This window comes from Physeter macrocephalus, chromosome 5, assembly GCF_002837175.3.
Source record: "Physeter macrocephalus isolate SW-GA chromosome 5, ASM283717v5, whole genome shotgun sequence".
NCBI lineage: Eukaryota > Metazoa > Chordata > Mammalia > Artiodactyla > Physeteridae > Physeter > Physeter macrocephalus.
In genome coordinates this window covers 95,745,809-95,769,217 of record NC_041218.1, presented here as the reverse complement: position 1 = coordinate 95,769,217, position 23,409 = coordinate 95,745,809, and the positions used below count along the sequence as shown (strand labels likewise).

Here is a 23,409-nt window from a genome sequence, read left to right as displayed (position 1 = left end):
TGCCCCGTCCTTGCCTTCCTCCACCCCTGGCCTCACCGTTTATGGCAAGTGGCAAACAACTGGGAGCCAGTGGGCTGGGGTGGCCGTTGGAGTCTGGAGTTGGGGGGAGAGTTTTTCTCTGAGCAAAGCTAAGTAGCTCCTGTGGGAAGTAAATCTGTTGCCTTACATTAGCCCCATCTCTAGATCAACAGGAATCAACTGAAGGATTCAGCTGATCTGGAAGGATCTCCAAGGTCTACTCCAGTCCCAGGGTCTGTGCTGCCACCAGAGTTGGCAGCGCAGCACCGGGCAGGTTTATGACCGGGATACGGTTTTGTGTAAGTCTATTCTAGTTTATGCCTTGCCTTCTCCTGCTGCCTTTATTGTTTATCTCCTTCCTAGTTTCTTGAGACCAGCGACTAAATCCATTGAGTGTGATTGTGCAAGCTGCTTTTGGCCAGATGGCTGATAATAACCAGAGTTAAAAGGAAAGCTATGGTCTCTTATGCCCTTTGCCCGGAGCAGCCGTGTGGATCACCAACAGTTTCACTCTGAAGCTCAGAGAGGTGGGCGCCTTGCCCCCTGAGCTGCTGGATTTCCGTGAGGCCCCAGACACCCATCATTCCAGGAAGCTGAATTCCTCCTTTCTCCTCTCACACATTTCCCGCTCTTGTCTTTTTCCTGGTTCTACTTCTAGAGCTGATGTTAGGAATTCTGGTGAAATTTAAACAGGGTGACGGTCTATTGGACAAAGGTCTGGGGAGGGGAAACCAGCGTCTCGTTGTTTGTGCAATTTGTTAATTGCTGGAGACGAGCTGCTTGGCTTTCTTTATATTATTGCTCTCATCCATAAAAACCAGACGGCGCCATGTATTACTATGGTTTCGTTCCATGGATCCCAGGACTACAAAAGTCTCCACATCCAAAGAAGGGGTCCACCCATGGACGAATATTAGTCTCACCCTGATTACAACATGTGGGACGTGTCTTCCCACGCTGGGAGAACACCTTAGATGGTGTCTGTAAGATATTTTGAATTAACAAAAAAACTAATGCTTTTTTTTTTTTGGTGCCAAAGTTTCTGTCTTAAACTCTTGAGGTTTTCTTCTCCACTGTTGGGCAGTTCCCTTCATTAAGGGTTATATGCTTTTCTATGTGAGGAGGGGAAACAAGAGGTAAATGTGGTAAATGGAAGCTTCCCTGCAAGGTCACGTTAACTCTCAGTCCGGCTCAGAGGTTGACAGTCCACCCTGGGATCAGTCAGTCTGGCTTTCCATCATGTCATTCCTTCTGGCTCTGGGGAGGTTGGGTTAATTTTAAGGATGAATCTCAGGCCACCTTGACGGGGACTTCAGAGGGAACCCTCGGGTCCCCCACGAGGTGCATCCAGCACCTTTTTTTTTTTTTTTTTTTTTTTTTTTTGTGGTATGCGGGCCTCCCTCTGCTGTGACCTCGCCCGTTGCGGAGCACAGGCTCCGGACACGCAGGCTCAGCGGCCATGGCTCACGGGCCCAGCCGCTCCGCGGCATGTGGGATCCTCCCAGACCGGGGCGCGAACCCAGTTCCCCTGCATCGGCAGGCGGACGCGCAACCGCTGCGCCACCAGGGAAGCCCCATCCAGCACCTTTAACCAGCTCTAGGAAAACCCAGTCTGGGACTTCTCTGCACTGAGGAAGAAGCGCACCTCTTATAGAAGTTTTGCTCCAGATTACGTCGGCCCAGTATGTTAAGTACAAAGTCAGGAAGCAACGACTTCCACGGTTCTCCCTGAATCTGAGCCTTGCTAAAGGAGCCAGGAGATCAGCCTACACAGGGATTGATTGGCCTGGAGATTTATAATACACTGGCATTGAATGTTGGCAGTGACTCATTAAGTATAATGATGACGTTTTTCCCAAGTCAAATCTGGAATGCACAGGCTGAAAAATAAAAGAGTTCTTTGGGAGCTAAATGCAAATCGCATGAACACAAACCTGTTCTGTAGAATCTGGTTGCATGGTCACTGGGCCCATACTGAACTGAGCACTCAGGATGGACCAGGACAGATATTTGTTCTGTTTAATTTTTAAAATTTAGCTCCTTCCAACTGCTCACCTGGACATCAGTGTAAGGGGTTGCTAAATGGGTCGAACAGTTGCCATCCATCCACATCTTCCTTCTACCACCTCTGCTTGTGGGACTGTTACAGGAGAAACATGCATCTATAAAGAAGGTGCCAGGTATGACTTAACTGGCTTCTAAACATCCATCTGCTTTTTAGTGCTCCTCTCACAGCAAATAATGGGCATATTTACCAAATATTTCTGAGAAATAAGAAACCATTTGGGAACGTGCAATGCAATTTGGGAGAACAGCTTGCTTGCAATACGGTGACTTCATTGAGTTGTGGAAAATGGTGTGAAACTGATCAAGTGAATCAGGGGTTCCACTGTGCCATAAGCTATCACCAGGCATCTTTATGTTCACTTTATAGTTTGGGTTTTTCTGATATCAACTCTCAGTCCCTTTGCTGTCTAAGAATTAAGTTTACAGGCCAGGGGTTTAAAAAAAAGTGTCCTGAAAAACCAAACCAAACCAAATCCATCAAAGAATAAAAAAGTCCCACGTCCACCTGTTTTTAAACAGTAACTGTGTAAATCCTAAGTCAATTTGGGACTTTGTTTTCTGTTTGACTCTTCTAGGCTTTCCAAAAGCCCTGCTATGGAAACTACAGTTAGCCCTGGTGACTGAGGATACCGAGCAAGGTTTGACAAAGGGCAGGCTGTGCAGGTGCTGTGAGCAGGTGTGCAGACGTCTTAAGGAGTGTGCATATTTGGTTGTTAACCCTGTGTTCTTTTGCCTGGAGTAGGGCAGGTTATGGATGATCCACCCACTCCCGTTGATCAGGAGCAATGGCAGATTGCCCAGCACTGGGCAACCTTGCCCATGACCTGTGAGGGTCCATTCACCAAGGTTTTGACCCCAGGTTCAAATCCATTTTGACCTGTTTTGAACTATGGCCTTGGCCTAGTGGAGGGATTTGCTGACCCATTCACCAGCCCACTTAATTCAAGGATTATTTACTCCAGCAAGTCCTTCTGTTTGTTCTGTTTCTATCTCCAAAACTGAGTTCACTCTCTCCTGTATTGCCATAGTCTTTACTCGTACATTGACCATAGCATTTGTTTCCCTTTATTGTAACTGTGTTTCTTTCTTATCAGTTCATGACCTCCACCCGGGCAGGGACCACATCTAGCTTATTTCTGCTTTCTTAATATCTATCCCTGTGCCTGCATATACATGGTGCTCAAAAAGCTTATTTTTTATTTTTAAGTTGACATCCTCTGACTAAAACAGGCTTTTCCCTCCTGTAATTTAATCCGTGTATCAACTACATCTGAAGTATGGGGTCGGGTCTCCCTACATTAGCTTATTTGCAAATTTGGTAAAGTTTCATCTCAGAAAAAAGTAATTTTAAACGCATAGCTCATGCTTGAATATAAATTTCAAAATATGCAAGATGTCTAGTTTTTCTCATATTGGCTCAGAGAAAAAGCTTGTGCTTTAATTGTAAGACATGGGTTCAGGCATTTAAAAATTATTTGAAGAATATTTAGGTGATTTGATAGTTTATCATTCAAATTGCACTGGATAAAATTTATGTGAAAGCATCCTGGCTTTTAAGGCAGCAGTGCTGTGTAGAATGTGTATGACCCATTGAGTCCGGATGTCTGGGTTATCCTTCTGGCTTTGTCACCCAGGAGATTGGTCACACACTGTCTCTCAACTAAGACTGAATCTGGCCTCTCTGACATAAGATGGTCGAGATGGGTTGTACTTTTCAGGATCTATTTGATGCCAGCTTCAATATCTGAAAATGAGAATTTGTATTACCTCGTTGTGAGTATTCAAACCAGAAAAATAGTGAAAGTGCTTTGAAAACCCTACTTTGCAAAAGGAGGCTTAAACAGAGGTTTGTTGAGCGGGTGGTAATCAGCATCAGAAAATGCTCCAGGTATCATTCATTCTCTAGTGGGGTCCTGAGACAGAAGGGAATTAACTAAACAACATGCCTGAAATCTGTAGCAGTTGTAAGCCCAGCAATGGGTTTGTGTAAAGTGCGACACCCGGTAGTGGTACTGCTGGACCCTCTCATATCTGCCAGAGAAGCCTCCTCTTTCAGCCTCTGCGTATGAGTTTGCAGTTTCTTGCTTCAAGTGCATGTGGTAAAGGAGTCTCTTTTCCCCAGTTCTGTATATTTCTCATCAAGGATATGCAATGTGGTTCACTCATTATACACGTAGAACCTAGATATCCCATTGGCCACTGTGCAATTGAAATTTCATTTGGCCCATTAAGTAGCTCTGGAAAAGGCTAGTCCTTTCCTGCCCAGCTTGAGACAAATGGCAAGATAGAACCCAGTGCCATCCATCCGTCTGTCTCTCCGTCTATCCATTCATTCACCTCTCTGTCCATCCAAAATGTACTGAGTGTTTACTTTGCGTAAAATGCTGTATTCGTGGGGTATTTTGTACTTTTCATATTTAAACATTTCATATTTAACTTATTTCTTCTCTATAAGATGTTTGATATCCGTTCCTTTTCTTTCAGGACCAAAGCTGAACAGTCTATGGTAAATTTATGACCTCGCTGCTATTTAGAAATAGAGTGTTTTACAGAAGCTTTTGCAGAAGAGCGAACTGGAAAAAAGTTTGAATCTCTTCTCACAACAACCCTATGAGGAGTTTCTTTGCTGGGGAAAAAAATCTGGTTATAATTAAATTATTTTTTTACGAGTTTGTACGAGTAAGACTAGACTTTTTGGCCCAAATGAGAGGAGTTATATATCTAAACAACTTAAAATAACAGGTTGACGGCAAACTCCATCAAACCCTGAAACTCTGTTTGGTATTGACCCATTTTTAAGATCAAGAGCATCCAGACTAGTGCACTGAAGTACTTGGGCATTTTAATATCTTTCCATAATCTCTCATTTTCTTCTCCATTCCACAAGCATCTTTCTTGCCTGAGTTATCCATATAATTGAATATCTATGTACATATGCACACATATATGTACGCACATGTATATATGTACATATATATATTTTGGGGGGGGGTTGCTTGTCGGGGGAAGACACAGCGGCCCTCCAGTTTGCCTTGCATTTCCAGACTTGCCCTGTGATATGGAGAGTCCCTACTGTTCCTCTTATAACAGGTCATTCATGACACTTGACCAAACACAGATACTTACATGTGTCCTTGTTTTATGGCACAGATGCCTCTGCAGTGCTTTAGCCTTGAAACCCGTAACTGTTGGATATCTGGTGTCTGGAGAATTATAATCTATGCACATATTCTGTCATTTTTATATATAAGTAAAAATTGCACTAAAGGTGAATAACATCAAATTAGACCACTGTCACATTCATCTCTACGTGTTTCTATTTGCACGTGATACCTATGCTGTCTTCACCTAGGCCCAAATACCATTGCTAAAATGTGTATATGCCGCCCGCTCAGGGAAGCCGACTTGCAGGCTTCGGCTCTGTTGTGAACGGTTGTTCAGAGGTTTCTCACTGGATTCCGCCCAGGCAGCTTCCCCTCGCACCACTGGAGGCGGCTCATGGCACACATCCCCACCCCGCCCCCGGTGCTCTCTCTTATTTCCTCTGACACCTGCAAATGGAATGGCAGGGGACCTCACACACACGGAAAGGCAGCCTGACCTGCCGGCTGAGTGCCAGCTGCTGGCTATCTCAGCTCTGAGCTCTGTGGCTCCTGCCCTGAAAGCCGGTCCGTTTCTCCCTTCTGAAGCGGCCGGACTGACTCAGCACATCAGAAGGCACCTGAGGTGGAAATGGCCCCTCCATGCACACATTTGAGGGGGTCGGGGGGCCTGCTTCCCCAAGGAACCGTCTGGCCCTGGGGATGGACCTCATCCCGATACTGGCCCAGCAGGGCCAGGAAATTCCTGTTCAACTTGAAAGAAGCAGAAAGAGAGGGAGGGAGGAAGGGATGTACGGTGGGGTGGGAGGAGAGAGAGAGAGAGAGAGAGACATTGCAATTAGGCAACGAGAAGGCCACCACGACTTAACGGAGCCAGAAAGGATACTTACTGCTGACTAACTGGCCCACGCTCAAAGCCGAAGAAGAGGAGGATGAGGAGGAAGAAGAGGAAGGCTGCCGGACGGGGCTTTGAGACATGGATGCTTGGCTGTGAGCCAGGTGCAGAAGGCTGCTTTGGGAGGCTGCTGGACCCACTGACGTCTGGGAGGGTTGGTGGAGCTACATTGGGGGATGTAAAAAATACACAAAGGCATGAAAAATTAGGAGGGAAATGCCAGGGAACAGAAGTGTCATCTGGGGTTGAATTATTCCCAAGAATATACGCTGCTCTGGAAGAGTGCACACCCTACACGACAGGGAGGGGTGTTTTTCCTTTTGTATGTAATATGCTGCTGCTGCCTTGACAGGCGTTTTATTAGTAATTCTAAATATATTATTAATTTCCTACTTAGCTCGCTGGAGCACCCGATTGTCTCCCTTTCCTGACCGCGGTGTGCAATCGGACTCTTTCTGCCTGTTCGTGCAATTCCAGTGCACTTGACAGGCTTCTCAAAAACACATAGATAAAACATAACACCTACCATCAGCTCGGAATGCAAACCTCAATATCAAAGGCAAGCTGTGCCCAGCCATTTTGTCTTAGGTAACTGGTGTTTTTAGGAAAGTTCCAATTTAGGCTGAGTGTATATGGGAACTTCCTGTTCTCCCAGACCGAAGAGTCTGGGTGTATTACTGTGGAGTCGGAAATAATGCTCTCTAAGATCCTTTGGAAATTAAGAAAGAAATTGGGGCAGTCAGGACAAAAGTACTGATTAATATTTGTAGCTCTCTGTTGTCACTGTCTTATTCTGTGCCAGCACTTTGTTCGGGACTTTTATGCCCTCTCGTTTCACTCCTACGTCAGCCTGAGAAGTGGGTATGATTTTGACCCCTTTTTTACCAGCAAGGAAGCTGAGGCACAGAGAGTTTAAAGGATTTGGTAAGTTCCTTTGGCAGGTGGGGAGGATCTGGTCTCTGGGCCTGTGAAGCCTGACCCCGGGGCTTGAGCTCTTAGTCATAGCGCCTCAAGTAAGAATGCACTTTTAAAAAAATTCTGTGTGCCGTAAGGAAGGTGGTCTTTATGTCCATGTGCCCGTGACTCCTTTACAGGTCATCAAAGTGCTGTTGTTCTGAGAGCTGAGAAGCTCAGCTGAGGGGAGGAAGAAGAGAGAAAAGGGAAACGCTTGCAGGTGCCGGGTCCACTTAGATGCCCGGGACGGGTCTCCACCCATGTACTGACCCTCTAGGAAGCTGACACAAACGGAAGCCCAGGACCCAGCACAGGTGCACAGGTAGCCTCAGCAGTGGCCACCTGTGTTGGTGAGACAGAGTACTTTACAAAGTGCTTTCATAGCCATCATCACGCTCCCAGACGTGTAGGAAGGTCTTTATAAAAGGTTTTAATAAAAGGAAGTCAGGGCTTCCCTGGTGGCGCAGTGGTTGAGAGTCCGCCTGCCGATGCAGGGGACGCGGGTTCGTGCCCCGGTCCGGGAAGATCCCACATGCCGCGGAGCGGCTGGGCCCGTGAGCCATGGCCGCTGAGCCTGCGCGTCCGGAGCCTGTGCCCCGCAACGGGAGAGGCCACAACAGCGAGAGGCCCGCGTACTGCAAAAAAAAGGAAGTCAGACTGGGGGCAGAATCAGGCCAAGCCCCGAACTTTGGTGGAAGAGCCAACTACAGAAAATGAGGCACCGATCTTTTACCACCTCCTCGGGATCTAAGAGTCAGTCCCTGCTTTCCCAGCGTGTGTTCAATTTCTCATTCAACTTTATCGAGATATAATTTACACATAATACAATATACCCATTTAATGCAAACATTTTGATGAGTTTTGTCGAATGTATACATCTGTGAAACCACCACCTAATCAAGATATAGAACCTTCCTATCATTCTATGAAATTCCCTCATCCCCTTTGCGATCAATTTTCCCTCACCTCCTGGCTTTCTGCCATAATGGACTCATTTGGCATGGTTCTAAAAATGGAATTGTATGGCACGTACTCTTTGTGCATCTGGCTTCTTTTGCTCAGATACCGTTTTTGAGATTCACCCGTTTTGTTGCATATATCAGTAGCTCATTCCTTTTTATTGCTGAATACTATATATAGTATATACCTGTATGTACACCTATGCCACAGATTGTTTATCCATTCATCTGTTGATGGACATTTGGGTTATTTCCAGTTTGGTGCTGTTATGAAGAAAACTGTGATTAACATTGATGTACAAGTCTCTGTGTGTACCTTGTGTTTTCACTTCTTATATGTAAATACCTAGGAGCGGAATTGTGGAAATGACTGGGTCATACCATAAATGCATGTTTACCTTTTAAAGAAACTACCAAGCTGGTGTCCAAAGTGGTGGTAGCCTTTGACAGTCTCACCCGCAACGTACGAGAATTCCAGTTGCTCCACTTCGTCACCAACACCTGGGATTGTCAGTCTTTCTAATTCCCTGAAGTGTTTTTAGCCATCAATTAACATTTTACTTTCAAACAATTGTTAGTCAAGTGCTACTTTGGAAATGTACTTCAGGAGCTATTTCCCCTCCGGTTCCCCGTGGTAACGCTCTTCCTCCTCGACTCACGTGCTATCTCTATGTGGCAGAGACACTTGGCATGATTACGGGAAGTAAATGGTTGTCCCTAGGCCACGAGTCTGCGGAACATTAGGATCCAGGCTCCCGCCCCACAGTTCAGGGCTCTTTCCAGGATGCCAGGGAGTCCCGCTCCACAACTGTCTGCAGTTACATCTCAGGTGAACAGCCTTATTATTACTCCACTGTGCTGTGAACTGAAGACAGTTGTAATTGACACGGAACCCAAATTAATATGCATCAAGTGTCTGCCTAAAGTAATTAGCCAGTCTGCTGAGCACATAATCAACAACGGAATCCAGTAAATTTTATTCTGTAGGAACGCACATTGAAGATTAAATCTATTTTTAATTTGCTTAATAAATTGTGATGGATATTTGCATGTCAGTCTACCCCCTCTAACCTATTGAGTTATCCTTCTAAATATTGTTACTTGACAAAAGCTTTGTACAGTTTGGAGTTACTGAATCATGAGCCAGTCTTCCGTTTTACCATTTCATCAATAAAAATTGGCCCTGGGTGTGGCAAAGTACCATCAAGGAACTGGAAAAGACAATAATCAATTTAAATTTTTCTTCCTCAGACACAACTCAGTAAAGAAAAAATTACTAGGCTGCAATCTCATTTAGGAGTCACTAAAGCAAGCTATGCCTTATGCATTAAGCTACGCAGGAGAAGGAATTCTAAAGGAAAGTAAAATAGTTCTTTTAAGAGTTTGTTCTATGTCTACATAGTTAAAGAGAGAGATGAATCTAAATCTAAGAGTCTAGGAAAGATGTATTTCTTCCAAAGAAAATAAGCATTTTTTAGGACACTGGGGTCCTGCTTACCCTCCAGAGTTCAACCAGACACTTCAGAACAGCATGGCACAGGGAGATCAGCTAGGTGGTTTGTGACCACCTAGAGGGGTGGGATAGGGAGGGTGGGAGGGAGACGCAAGAGGGAAGAGATACGGGAACATATGTATATGTATCACTGATTCACTTTGTTGTAAAGCAGAAACTAACACACCATTGTAAAGCAATTATACTCCAATAAAGATGTTAAAAAAAATTCTGAAAGGTTCTTAATTGTCAAAAATCAAGATTTTATGGTTATGGCATTTCTAGCAGATTAATACAGGCTGAGAGCACAGAGAGTCCACAAAAGAGGAAAGTGAAGGGGCAGTTCATGTTAGCCTGGGGCTTTGCTTTATCCAGAGAAGGAGGGAGAGCATGATGTCCATCCCACACAGTGAATGAGAAACAGGGAGGAACAGGATTGAGTCTGAAAAGCTTTATACTTCCTGCTGCCTTCGATGGTTTGTTTGTGTTAGTTGGCATTGCTGGAGATGTTTAACATATTCAACAAAAATAGATACAGGCACACTTTGAAGTCTTGCTTGATCTTCTGTGCCACTGTTCCTCATATATCTTCTACGTGTAACACACTATATCCTTAATAATATTTTAGTTTCTGGAATAAAGCATCTTCTAATTAAATTCACGATTGACATAAAAACAAGTGGGGGTGGAAAATGGGATAAAATGCAGAACTAGAATGTGATAGAGGAGACGGAAAAGTCAATCCACCTAAACAGTAAAATTCAAATGGGATTAAATATAGAGAAATTCATTTGAGGGGGGAAGGAGGAGAAACTGTCCAAACATGCAGAGGCAAAATGGAGGAGACCTGGGCTTTTATAAATATCTCAGGGAGGCATAACGAACCCCCAGCTAAAGCCCCACTGTGGTGCTACGGAGAAAATGAGTATAACCCCGAGGGCTCTAGCAGAAGAAGCCAGAGTGTGCAGGATGACATCATGATTCTCCCTCCTTCTCTGCAATGGCTGGCATTTTTCTGTCTACTGGGTCCCTTATAGTAGCTGGCAGAGAAATGAAATCAGTGGTTCTCAAGATTCAGGGCTTTCAGAATCACCTGGAGGGCTGTTAAAATACAGAGCCCTGGGCCCCATCCCCACAGTGTCTGGTGCAGTAGGTCCAGGGTGGGCCTCAAGAATTTGCATTTCTAACAAGTTCCCAGGTGAAGATAATGTTGCTGGTTGAGGGACCACCCAAGGTTTTGGAAGGAGCTTCTCCTAGAAAAAAGGTAAAGAAAGTGGATTTCCTATGTCTAGACAAGAGAAGCCAGAGCCCGAGTTTAATAAGAACCTTTAATACTTAGGAGGGCCTAAAGAACACTGGAGTGTTATTGAGGAGTTCATTCTACCGTGGACAGGACAGCTGCACAGGTGTCACAGTTGCTGAAAGATTCAGGGTTGACCTCAGGACAATCTAACGTGAAAAATTTTGAGGACTAAAATTTTGATAACGACGATCTCCCTTGGGTATCATGTTCTAGACATTTAAATCTAGAGATTTCAGTTATCAAAAATTTTCTAGACATGATACCCAAGGGAGATTTTAGTTATCTCTGCAGGAAGTTTAGAAAAGTATGGAGGGAGTTATCCTTCTGGCAGGGTTTAGGAGACCTGCTGGGTTTCCTTCTGGCTCACTTCCATGACTCTGAAACATCTCTTGAAGCTAAGCAGGAAGAAGCGCCCCAGGTGTAAGGCTCCATCACAGACCCCTCCTGCCTGCAGGGGAGTAGGTAGGGCAGAAGCTCTAATGGTCTCAAGAAAGAGAACTGAGAGCAGTGTCACCCCTCCAGCCACCACGAGGATGTGAGGAAGTGAGGAGAATCAGAACCTGAGCAGCATTCGGGGGCGATGCCCAGACACAGCAAAGGCCAAGGCAGTCATCACGCAAGCGTGGGACACACAACCAGGGCTCAGCAGGGACGGGGCGGGGGGACAGGAGTCAGATCTTAGTGCAGAGGAAGGGGCTGAGAGAGAGAAAAGAGAACTAGAGAAGACGGCGCTGTGTGGAAGGTCTCCCCAGGCTGCCGGCAGGTGCTCATCTGGGACATATTGGAAAATGCAGAAGACACAGAATTGGAAAGCCACAGAAGGGCCTGGGCTGGGCTCTTCTGGGAGCGTGGCTCTGGGATCCGGCGTCCTGGACAAGGAAACACTATAGTTTGGCAACAATTACATTTGAACGTGATGGATGGAGCACCCAGCGTGGGCGGGGTCCTGAGCAAGGCTGAATCAGTCTGGTCTCAGCCTCGTTTCAGGTGCAGACTCATAGCGACAGTACGGGTTGTTGACAGTGGAGGGAGCAAGGGGAAGTCAGAGGTGAGGGAATGATACAGGCAAGCCTCACCAAGGAGGGATCCTGGGCAGAGGAACAGTGGCGGGAGCTTCCCAGGCAGAGGAGGTGGGAGAGGCATTCCAGGCCAGGGGCACAGGCCGTGCAGGGAGCCTGCCCCCGTCAGCTGAGCTCAGCCGGAGTGATAAGGGGAGACCACAGAGGTGAGATGCCCAGATATGTGGCTGGAAGGTCAGAGATCTGTTTTGTATTGGGGTCACTGACACACATTTCACCCGTCCAGGAAACCCCTAGGCTATTTTAGATCCCTTGTGGGTGGAAATGCCTCATGTGTGTCTCATTCTGGGTGGCTCCAAGAAAAAACTGGGAACTACTGATTCAGGTAAGGGCTGGGGAAGAACAGGGAAGTGAGTACATGTGTTTTACTTGAAAAAAATGGATGGATTTGGATAATCATATGGCATTTTAGAGAGCGAAGTTATAACCACTTTCCTTTGTCTTCCTATTGGCACCAAGAGTACATTTTGAAGAACAATTGAGTGCCTTCATGGGTGGTAGTCTCCAAATATTACAGCTATGGTATTTAATTTTTGAAAAATTTCAATGCTTTGATTTTACAAATTAGAACATTTTCCCTTTCAAATGTCTCTACTTCCTTAAGGACACTAAAAAAAACCCCTCCCATTAACTTTTGTTGGGATTTAGTCAGAGGAAGAATAAATATACACAAAATAATGTCTGTGCTGCTCATGAAGAGATCATGAATTCACAGTCATAGGACAGTAAGAGCAAACCCCGGGCACCTGGGTGACTGGGACTTTTGAAGCTGCAGAATCCCACGGAGGGAACAAAAGGTTACTTTCGAGCTCCCGCCGACTATTTTGTCTTAAGTAATTTCTTTCATGCACAGAAAGATACTCCCCTCTCTCTCTCTGTCTCTCATTTTTATCTAGTCCTTTTCTCACTCTTATTTTCTTGCACTGCTCACCAGGGATCTCTGATGTGATATCTAGGGCTCTCAGATCCTGGTATATATTTAAAAAAAAAATACTGTTTGTATTTCAGATGATAAGGTTGCAGGTTCTCAATCTTTCATCGCTGGAATAAATTAAATCATCATCAAGACTGGTTGACTCTTCACTCAGATTTCATTCAGGCTCTCCTAATTAGTGGCAGGCAGGTGTAAAAATTAAAGATGTAATTACTTTCATTAAATCAAAACAAATCACCCCTTGTCGTCTGGCCCAAGAGCTCTGTACTTCACTCCATAAAACTGGACTTCTGAGCGGGAGTTAGGGAACTCTCTGCTCCTGTAATTCATGACTTATTTTACTGTTGGAACTATGCTCTTGTGAGATCAAGCATTTGCCATAAATCACATGAAAAAAATAAACTGAGAAACCTCTCTACTGTACGATAGAAATCCTTTATTTTTTAGTGGTTGTCCATATTATATTTCTTCAATGTAAAGGGTAATATTTAAAGAAAAAAATTGAAGACCACTATCCTTATACCTCCAGTTGTGACCTTTTTACTTTTGGATGCTGGGCATTTTATGATCCACTCTCCTCAGAATCCCCACTTTTATATCTGGGACTCAGACTTGAGCATTTCCTGTCGACTCATCCAACTTGTTAACTTTACTACACATTCCAAGGTGTTTCAATCAGAGCTGATGCCAAGAAACAGTAATAGTCATTCATCTAACTGCTGCCATTTTCCTGATATTTCTCACCAACTTCATCAACGGTTCCCTTGATCTTTCTGGTACTTGGCTAGACCACCGGCACATGCCTTGAACAACGGGACGGGCCCATGGGTCTCTGCTGCGACTTGAGGATTCAGGAAGGTCTGCATGTCACCCTTTTCAGCAGCGCACACGTTTCCTCTCAGCACGTACCTATATGAGAGATGCACGCTTCTATACGCGCAAGGAGAGTCTTGCTCTCTGGGAGGCTGGCTGTAACTGACACGAGTTGGAGGTGCAAGGCACATCCCCTAGAGGCTAGCTGTTTCTTCCCAGTTGCTAGATCTCTGATTCTACAGTGACAAGGACGCTGGTGGAGGTTAGACCTGCAGAGGATGAGACGTTCCCACCATGGTAATGAGGTTTCGTTCCAGGGGCCAACAGGTGCTGTGAGGAAGCTTCTGAGGTGCATCTGTGCTCACGGGAGAGACCGTGGAAATGGATTCATGATGTTGATTGTAGGCGACGAATTGAGGACTGGCACCACACCCGCCTCTTACTTGCCGTTTCTTGGTTAGATCCTTCTGGATCGCAACTGTATTACCCCAAATCTAGAGCTGTCATCTTATGTAACAGCGATGGTCTATCACCCACACACCCTCCTTAGAAATTCAAGGTGAGAGTGAGAGTTACTTTGTATTAAGTGTTGTGGATCTCTAAATAATCCTCATCTTCTTGGCAATTTACAACTTGGCTTTGCTGACAGAAAATAGTTCTTAGCAGATTGTACGAAAAGAGGCTGATCTCCTCATTTCCGCCCCCAGAGATAATTTTGAATGTGCGTTTGAGCAGACGGAACTAGGGATTAAAAAGCCAGTGAAACATGGAGAATCTTGCCTTATTTGGGGGAACTATTTATTTATTTATTTATTGACCATGCGACACGCGGGATCTTAGTTCCCCAACCGGGGATCGAACTTGCACCCCCTGCATTGGGAGCGCAGAGTCTTAACCACTGGACCACCAGGGAAGTTCCCTTGGGGGAACTATTTGGAAGGTAGAGAATACAATGGACTCTTGTAAATAGTAAAAGAAAGACAAGAGCTGAGAGATGGGGGCAAGGGGTGGGGGTGGAAGTCCTCACAATACATGCGTCAGGGACCGTCCCACTGCCTGCGAGGAAGCTGAGGAAGAAGAGGGCGGTGAGGACCTTGGCTCCCCAGGCAGTGGTTTAGATTCACAGCGAGAACCCGCAGGAGTAAGAGAGGCCTCCCCACTGCTGTGTGAGGTAGGTGCTGGCATCTCCCCATTTTACAGATGAGAAAACCAAGGCACAAAGATGACGTGCAATGTGTTCAAGGTCACACAGGGACAAAGCCCACCCTTTTCAGTTTGAATAGGAAGCCCCTTCCAGGACTGTCCTCAGACTCCCTCTGTGTCCCAATCACAGGAACCTTCCTTCTGCTTCTCAACACTCCGTCCTCCTTCACATTTCCCTGCTTCTGTGCCTGCTGGTCCCATCCTTTACCTGGTCGACTCCTGCTCATCCATCAAGACTCAGTTCCAAACCATTTTCTCTGTGAGGACTCAAAACTCTCTGGACAAAGTTGGTCGCTCCCGTCTCTGTGATGATACTAAACTTTGTGCGCATCTGTCCTGTTACAGGACATTCTGGTTTATTTATTTATTTGCTTGTTTGTTTATTTATTTACTTACTTATTTATGGCCGTGCTGCATGGCTTATGGGATCTTAGTCCCCCTACCAGGGATCGAACCCGGGCCCCTTGCAGTGGAAGCATGGAGTCCTAACCGCTGGACTGCCAGGGAGGTCCCAGGACATTGTTTTATCGCACAGTGGGACTGTGCTCATGTATCTGTGTCCTCTACAAGACTACAAGCTCCTTAAGACCAGAAAGCATCACTCTTTTACCCCTGTTTCTTATTAAGCAGGGGCCTGCTGTAGAGTGGGTTATCAGAAAAGGTTTGTTGAATTAATCAGAAATTCCATGAGGTCAGGGACCATGTCTCTCTTCTTCAGAGCTGTGTACCCAGCCTCTAGTATAACATACAGGAAAGTACTTGATTGATACTTGAATGGAAAAAATGAAATTTCATGGTTTTAATGAAATTCTAGCAGTTGGAACTGCCTATTTTTCATTCCCTAATTTTTTTTTTAAAGATAAGATAATTATTTTATCTTTTAAAAAATTTATTTATTTATTTATTTTTGGCTCCGTTGGGCCTTCACTGCTGCGCACGGGCTTTCTCTAGTTGCAGCGAATGGGGGCTAGTCTTTGTTGTGGTGTGCGGGCTTCTCATTGCAGTGGCTTCTCTTGTTCCGGAGCCCAGGCTCTAGGCGTCAGTAGCTGTGGCACGTGGGCTCAGCAGTTGTGGCACACAGGCTTAGCCGCTCTGTGACATGTGGGATCTTCCCGGACCAGGGATCAAACCCGTGTCCCCTGCATCGGCAGGCAGATTCTCAACCACTGCACCACCAGGGATGCCCCCATTCCCTAATGTGTAGGCAGCACTCTCAGAAGCATCAGGTTGGGGTCCATTTACAGTTAAGACATAAGTGGTCTTGGTTTCTTCTTGACCACTTGTAAAATTGAAAGTTAAGTATCAGCTAAGCAGAGGTAAGTAAGAACACATATCTATTGAATTTTAGGCCATTGTCTCTGTTATAATTGAACATCTTCATATTTGTAGATTAGCAGCTATTTAATAGTTATCACCCATATTCACTAATAATGAGAATAAAGCTACTTGCTTTTTTGTAAGTATTGATATGTTAGGATTAGTGGGATTAGCAGGCAGATTCTCAACCACTGCACCACCAGGGATGCCCCCATTCCCTAATGTGTAGGCAGCACTCTCAGAAGCATCAGGTTGGGGTCCATTTACAGTTAAGACATAAGTGGTCTTGGTTTCTTCTTGACCACTTGTAAAATTGAAAGTTAAGTATCAGCTAAGCAGAGGTAAGTAAGAACACATATCTATTGAATTTTAGGCCATTGTCTCTGTTATAATTGAACATCTTCATATTTGTAGATTAGCAGCTATTTAATAGTTATCACCCATATTCACTAATAATGAGAATAAAGCTACTTGCTTTTTTGTAAGTATTGATATGTTAGGATTAGTGGGATTAAATATTTTCTAATTTAAAAATGACTTTTCATTGAAAAGACACAGAAGAAGGGCGGTCAGGAGAGGTGTCCAGGTAGCCACAGCTGCCTGGACATGGAGCCTTTACCTGCTGACCGGGCTTGATGGGGGAGAGCGTGATGCCCTGGGTGTTGATCACCGGCAGGATCTGGTTCCCAATGACCGTGGCGATGATCTGGCCCTGGGCGTTGGTCAGGAGCTGGGGGGTGATCGGCTGCACTTGAAGGCCCTGAGCGCCGCTTGCTGCTTGGCTCGATGGCCCCGGGTTCGGCATCAGAGGAATGGTCCCAATAATCTGCAAGAGACAGGCCCACGGGTGAGGTCCTGGGCTCTGTTCAGGGTCTGCACATGCACCTGAAGGCCACTCATGCCCTGGCCTCTATCAGAGGCTCCCCGAGAGCCGATTCATAATCCTTGAGCAGATCTGGAGATGCGGGTGTGGAAGAAAGTGGCAGAGGATGAGCATCTGAAGGAGAAACACACATGGACCGAGTGCGTGGAGGGAAGGGGAAAATATCTTCTATAAAAATAAAATCACGGATTAACAGATACACACTACTATATATAAAATAATCAACAAGGACCTACTGTACAGCACAGGGAACTCTACTCAGCACTGTGTAATAACCTATCTGGGAAAAGAATCTGAAAAAGAATAGATACATGTATATGTATATGAGTCACTCTGCTGGACACCTGAATCTAGCACAACACTGTAAATCAACTATACTCCAATATAAAATAAAAATTAAAAAAAAATAAAATCAGGCATCAGTGAGGGCAGAAACATATGAACTCTGCCAGGGTAGCACAGATACCTGCTCTGTCTCAGAAGCAGATGGAGGAGAGACTCCTCACGCACTGAAGGCCCTCGTCTGGCTGGGGAGCCACGCCCCTTCCCCACAGGGCCCCTCACACACAGTGTGCTCCCTTCCATCCTCTCCTTTGCCCGGGTCTCCCCTGCTGTCTCCATCCCTCCTTCCCTTCCCCAACATCCTGCTCCTCTCTCAAGGTCGGGGGCCAGCTCCCTGACACCCCAGCGGGACGAGGGTGCCCCAGCAGCACCCTGGTGCTCACGGTGGTTGAGAGCCTGGGTCTTGGAGTCAGGGACACAGGAGTCCATTCCCAGCGCGGCTACCTCCTCTACAGCATTGTCAAGGAGCCTAAGCTTTCTGAAGGCTGGAGAGAACTGGGGTCATAAATGAATATTTGAAACTCAAAACAGAGGTGAAATGACTACCGAGGGCTGAAAATTTTTTTAAAGTGCATTTTATATTTTATTTATTTAGTTTTTAAAATAGATTTAATTACATTAATTAATTAATTAATTTTTGGCTGCGTTGGGTCTTCATTGCCCCATGCAGGCTTTCTCTAGTTGTGGCGAGCGGGGGCTGCTCTTCATTGTGGTGTGTGGGCTTCCCATTGCGGTGGCTTCTCTTGTTGCGGAGCATGGGCTCTAGGTGCGCGGGCTCAGTAGTTGTGGCTCGTGGGTTCTACAGCGCAGGCTCAGTAGTTGCGGCACACAGGCTTAGCTGCTCTGTGGCATGCGGGATCTTCCCGGACCAGGGCTCGAACCCGTGTCCCCTGCATGGGCAGGCGGATTCTTAACTGCTGCGCCAGCAGGGAAGTCCTAAAAGTGCATTTAAATGATGTGTTTTAAACTGGCCCTAAAGGTTAGAACACCAAGGCTTCTGTGGCAGGTAGGGGAAGGCTGTTCTTCGCATCTGATAGCCTCTGTCTTGCGGCCTGGCTGGACCCAGTCACCGTGTTAAGGAGGAAGGGGGCGTGAACAGAGGTGTTTATAAGAGCTGGGGACACTGACCACACTCGCAGACCGCTGACAGGGACAAATCTAATCCGTAAGCTTGCTGTGGGTTCGGGAGAAAACCAAAACTCTGATCTGTAAAAAAGGAAAAGATGATCTCCGTTTCCCAGTGTCATGGACTCTCCTGGGGAAAGCTGTGGAGCTCGGGTTGCACGCTTCCCCTCCGGGTACCACAGGACGGTTACGCAGCTCTGCTCTGCTGCTCGTCTCCCAGGGCCGCTTCCCAGATGTGCACTGTGGTGACTTGGCCGAGGGCCCACCGCGACACATTAATAATACTGCCTTAGCAAGTGCTTTCATGGATACAGTTTCCATTCATTCCACGTTCTCACAACAGCTCAGTCCTGTGGGCCCTAGTCCTGCCCCTTGTTACTTGATAAGACAGTGGAGGGTCAGGGAGGAGTTTGCAAGTGGCAGAGCTGGAGTCCAGGTCTGGCCCCCCATGTGCTCACTTTCTAAATGTCACCTGGCTCCTACCACAGGGAGGACACGGGAGGGCACCTGCTCTTAGGAAAGGCCCTGTATCCTGTTCGCAATTTCCCACCAGATGATCAGCTGCTTGTAGACTAAGTTTATAAACGATGCCGTTTTCTATGCCCACAGTACCCCAAGCAGGGCTTTGAACGCAGTTTCTCAATAACTGTCTTGGGAAGGAATGGTTTCTGGACTCAGCTGTCCCTTGGATTCCGGATACAACTGGCACCGCAGAGGACCTGCGAGACCGCAGGATTCAGTGCCAAAGATCAGGACGGAGAGACACCCCCCTTCCTCACTTGGCAGTCCATGTTTCTACCACAAAAGTCCCTGTGGGAAGGCGCTAATGAAGGAGCTGTGCGAATGTCTAGTCTCCATGGCAGTTGTCAATGGCTGCCGATAGAGGTCAAGTAATTACGTGAGAGTGGTCAGCGGTCCCGCAGGGAGTCTGCAGCTCCGCAGTCTCACTGAGCAAGCCTGCGCTGTCCCCCCAGCAGCACTGGCCGTGAGCGTGTCCCGTCCATGCCAGCGAGGTCAGGAGGAGTCCACATCAATAGATCAGGGCACGTAAGTACTTTATTGATGAGTGGTCTTGCATTAAGCATCCCAGGATTCAAAGGCTGTTCCTATGATCCCACAGACAATGGCGGGAAGGCCCGGGGAGCAGGCTCCTTGTCCTACTCTGATGCTGGCTACTTCCGCTTTCCTCACGTGCACCGTGAAATGTACAACCCCCCTTGCCCCCAGTGCACTGTGAAAGCTCAGAAGCTGACCCATCGCCTCTGGCTTCCTCGTGTCTTGGGCCTGGGAAGCCCTGCTCCACCTGACTGGCCCCAGTTGAAAGCCTACGGAAGGAAGCTGGATTCATTTAGGTGGCAGGGTTGCGGGTTCTATTTTAGGCAGGATGTCAGCGTGTTTAGCCTGGGAGAAGGCTTCAGAGGGAGGCAAGGCACCTGACAGCTACAGAACACACTGTGCTGCAGGCGAGGCTTTCTGCTCCCGAGAAGATTGACACGAGTCGGTGCTCACCTGGCGGTAATGAGAGGCTCTGCCTGCATTCTGGGTGGAGAGAAGAAGAAAGGCAAACGCGAGCATCTCACCAGCCTCTTCCCCAGGTGCAGCCTCACTTGCCAATACTGCATGGTGACATTACTAAAACATGGTGCCACTTTTTGTCCTCCCCCCTTCGTTCCTCTCTTCTTTCCTGGGCCCTAGCATCACTTACAGAGGGTAGGACAGCGCTAGTGTGTCAGAGCCAGAGGGACCTGCAACGGCCTGACGGAGGGAACACTTTCATAGGAAGGTTGTGCCTGCGAGGTGGCAGGGCAGGGAAGGGTGATTCTAAAGTCAGGAAGGCTTCCGTGAAGTTGAGCGTTTTTCACTTTTGTTCCTCTTTCAGGGGAGCTGGGATCATCATCTCAGCATGTCAAACACGTGGCAGTGCTTTGTGGGGAATTTTCTAATATTCCCCAATGCCCTACAACTCGCCCATTTTCATTTGCTCCCATGCATCCAAGCGTGGAGACAGTCACACACTGGGTTGTTGAAAACTTGTCAGATGTGCCAATTTTGCTTAGGTGGCTCCGATTCCTTTCAGCGCTTCCATAGATCGCACGGAAACTCCTCCTCGGACTCTGACTTCCAACAAGGAAACAGGAGGAATCCAGGCAGCAAGGCGGGAGGCTCTTGGACCTGGGAAACTCAGATTTTAAATGAAAGGCCTTTCGCTATTCAAGGGAAATATTTGCGTCTACACATGTTGCAACTAAATCAGGAAATCAAAACAGGTTTGAAAAGGCGATTTGAGGGCAAAGATAGAAATAGGCTGCTTTTAAAACACTTGTAGTTCTGGGACTAGCTTTCGGAGTTTGATTTTCTGGTTCCCAGAGCTAGGGATTTACTGCAAGGAGACGTCCTGATGGAAGGGCATGTCACCGAGCAAACAAGGCCACTGGGCTGGGACTCTGGACGCAGGCATTGGATGTGCAAGACAAATTCCAGCTCTCCTGAGATGCTGAGGACTCTGGCAGAGCAGTCTGGTACCTGCAGACCCTCCTCTGTGTAAGGCACCAGGAAGATCCAACTGGGGCAGGGGAGGGGGCGATAAGACAGGCACATTACATGCAAAGATACGAACAATCCAACGGAGAAATGATACACACCAAACGAGTGGCAGGGACCATCTGATAAAAATCTCTCTACTCACATGGTCAGTGCTCAGAAAAATACTGGGACCGAATGAGTGATTTCAGAGGAAGAAAGATGAAGATGGATGGCTTGGAAGACTTCATAGAAGAAATGGGGGCAGAACACGGGTCTCGGAGGTTAGGTGAGGATTTGGCAAGGCAGAGAATCCATTCCAAACAAGAGGTGAGAAACATGGCGGTGGTGAGTTAACTAGTTTGCATGCAAAAGAGGGTTCAGACATTGGGCAAGTGACGGGTCGGCCTGGAAGGGTCAAATTCCCTCCAGGCAAGAGATTCCGATGAATGGCTTTTGAGGGGGGCCGTGGGGAAGGGTACTGAAATGGAGCTATTTCAGCTGGGAATGTGGCCACGTGGCGAGAAGGCACTAGAGTGTCGAGAGGCTACGGACCAGGAGATCAGTCGCTAGGATGCTACTGTAGTCATCCAAGTGTGAAGCAAAAGGCTTCAATGAATCCTTCAGACAGGGGTTGCTTGATTTGCTGCCTTCCACTTCAGTTCAAAAAGCATGGCCTATTTTATGCCTAGGTTGCAACATTAGGAAATTTTGAGTCAAGTTACTGCCCCATCAATCCCACAGCAAATAGCACAGGCATCGTTTGCAATGATCCCCTGCCTTTGCCCTGACTCCGAGGGTAAGGATTCATCTCTGATGAATGCTTTAACCAGGACGATGGTATTGTAATGATAATCTGTGACCTAAAAGAGTTCCAGCCTCTCTGACAGGGGACTTATTTGGTTGTTGCAGTTCATGTTCACTCGTCTCTTTGCTTATAGGCGTTAAGAGCATAAACTGCAACGGAGAATAAAGTCCGTGTTGTAAGAGCAACTAAAAACAATCACTAAAATGATGACTAGTGTTCATTAGCACGTCTCCCTATTTCCGTAAGAACGAAGGTGGCTTATGTTACGTATCAGTGTGCTATCATTAGTCAGTAGTAGTTATAATTTAACCCACCATAAAGACTACCTTGTGACTGTGGCAACCTCCAGCGATTCACAGCCACGTAACGGCTTGGGTCACCATGTGATCATTACGACGCCCTTATGGACCTCAGTCTAGTTGAGGTATTCAGTAGGGACGAATTATGACTGGTGGAGGTGAACGGGTGCTGAATTTATTCACTGCTGGCATGTAGGTGTCATCAGCAGCCGTTGAGGGTGGTATCACAGAAGCCCAGGGCAACCAGACAAGTTGTCTGATGCGCCACATGTCGTAATAGTCTATGACATGCTGTTAAACTCTGCCACGGAGAGTATGATTACAGATGTCAACGTGACAAGTAATTCTGTTGCACATCTTTAAGAAAAGGAAACCTGTCAATGCTGGAAATCGGTGACTTTGCAGGGCTTTCGGTCCATCCGCAGAGATGATTCTTTGACCAATATCTGTGCAACCTCAACACTTTTTGGTCAAGAGGCTTTTGTTCACACGGGGCATTACCGTGTCCATTCTCGAACACAGAGCTTCCAGCACCTGAGAGCCGAGGAGCTGGCGGTGAGCCGTCACCAGTCCCCTTCCCCTCGCTTTCTCTGGTCACAGTCACCGTTGTCTCTTCCTCCAAGGGATGATTTTTGTCTTCTTTATATAATAATACGCTCATTTCGGTCTCACGGGCTCCCAGGTTTAAGGTGAAACTCACTTAGAGTTATGTTGGCAGCTCTGATTAGGATGTTGATCCAGGAAGAGTAGGAGAATGCAACCATTTCCCAAACAAAATTTATTTTTGTGACATGCAATCTAGTGCCTTCTTGCACATAGCTGCGTCCAAGATGGGGAACAAGAGAAGTGTGAATATTTAGAGGGTTTCTATGGGAGAACCTGAACCAGAGACAGTGAAGGCATGAGGAGAAGCAGATGAAAGAGTTGAATTAGAGGAGGACACTCAACAAAGGACAAACAGACTGACTCTTGCAGGCAACACCAATCAATTGGCCATGGCTTCCTGGAGCTCTGGAGGTTCCAGGTTCAGGAAGAAACAGTGCCTTGATTGATTAATAATACCTGGCAAGGGTATGGGCCTAGGAAATGGCGGTGTGTCTGAAGGTGCATAACTAAAGGCCAGGACATGAGACAAATTATCTTAGACCTACTGGCAAGAAATGGATGATGCACAGTTTCTTAATGAGTAACTGTGAGGAAAGAGGTTTTACAGCGTGTGTTTTTTTTTTTTTTTTTTTAAAGAGTCCTTTTTTTTTTTTTTTTTTGCGGTGCGCGGGCCTCCCACTGCTGTGGCCTC

General features: G+C 46.6%; 1 protein-coding gene across 1 annotated transcript in view; it reads right to left on the bottom strand.

Annotated features, from left to right (window-relative positions):
• POU6F2 (POU class 6 homeobox 2) overlaps positions 1–23,409 on the bottom strand; it is a 400,577-nt gene that overhangs the window by 7,068 nt on the left and 370,100 nt on the right. The window contains exons 7-8 of the mRNA XM_055085090.1: positions 16,755–16,961; positions 6,077–6,245 (exon numbers count right to left, since the gene is read on the bottom strand). Of these exons, the coding sequence (XP_054941065.1) occupies positions 6,077–6,245; positions 16,755–16,961 (376 nt within the window). The remainder of the gene's footprint in view (positions 1–6,076; positions 6,246–16,754; positions 16,962–23,409) is intronic.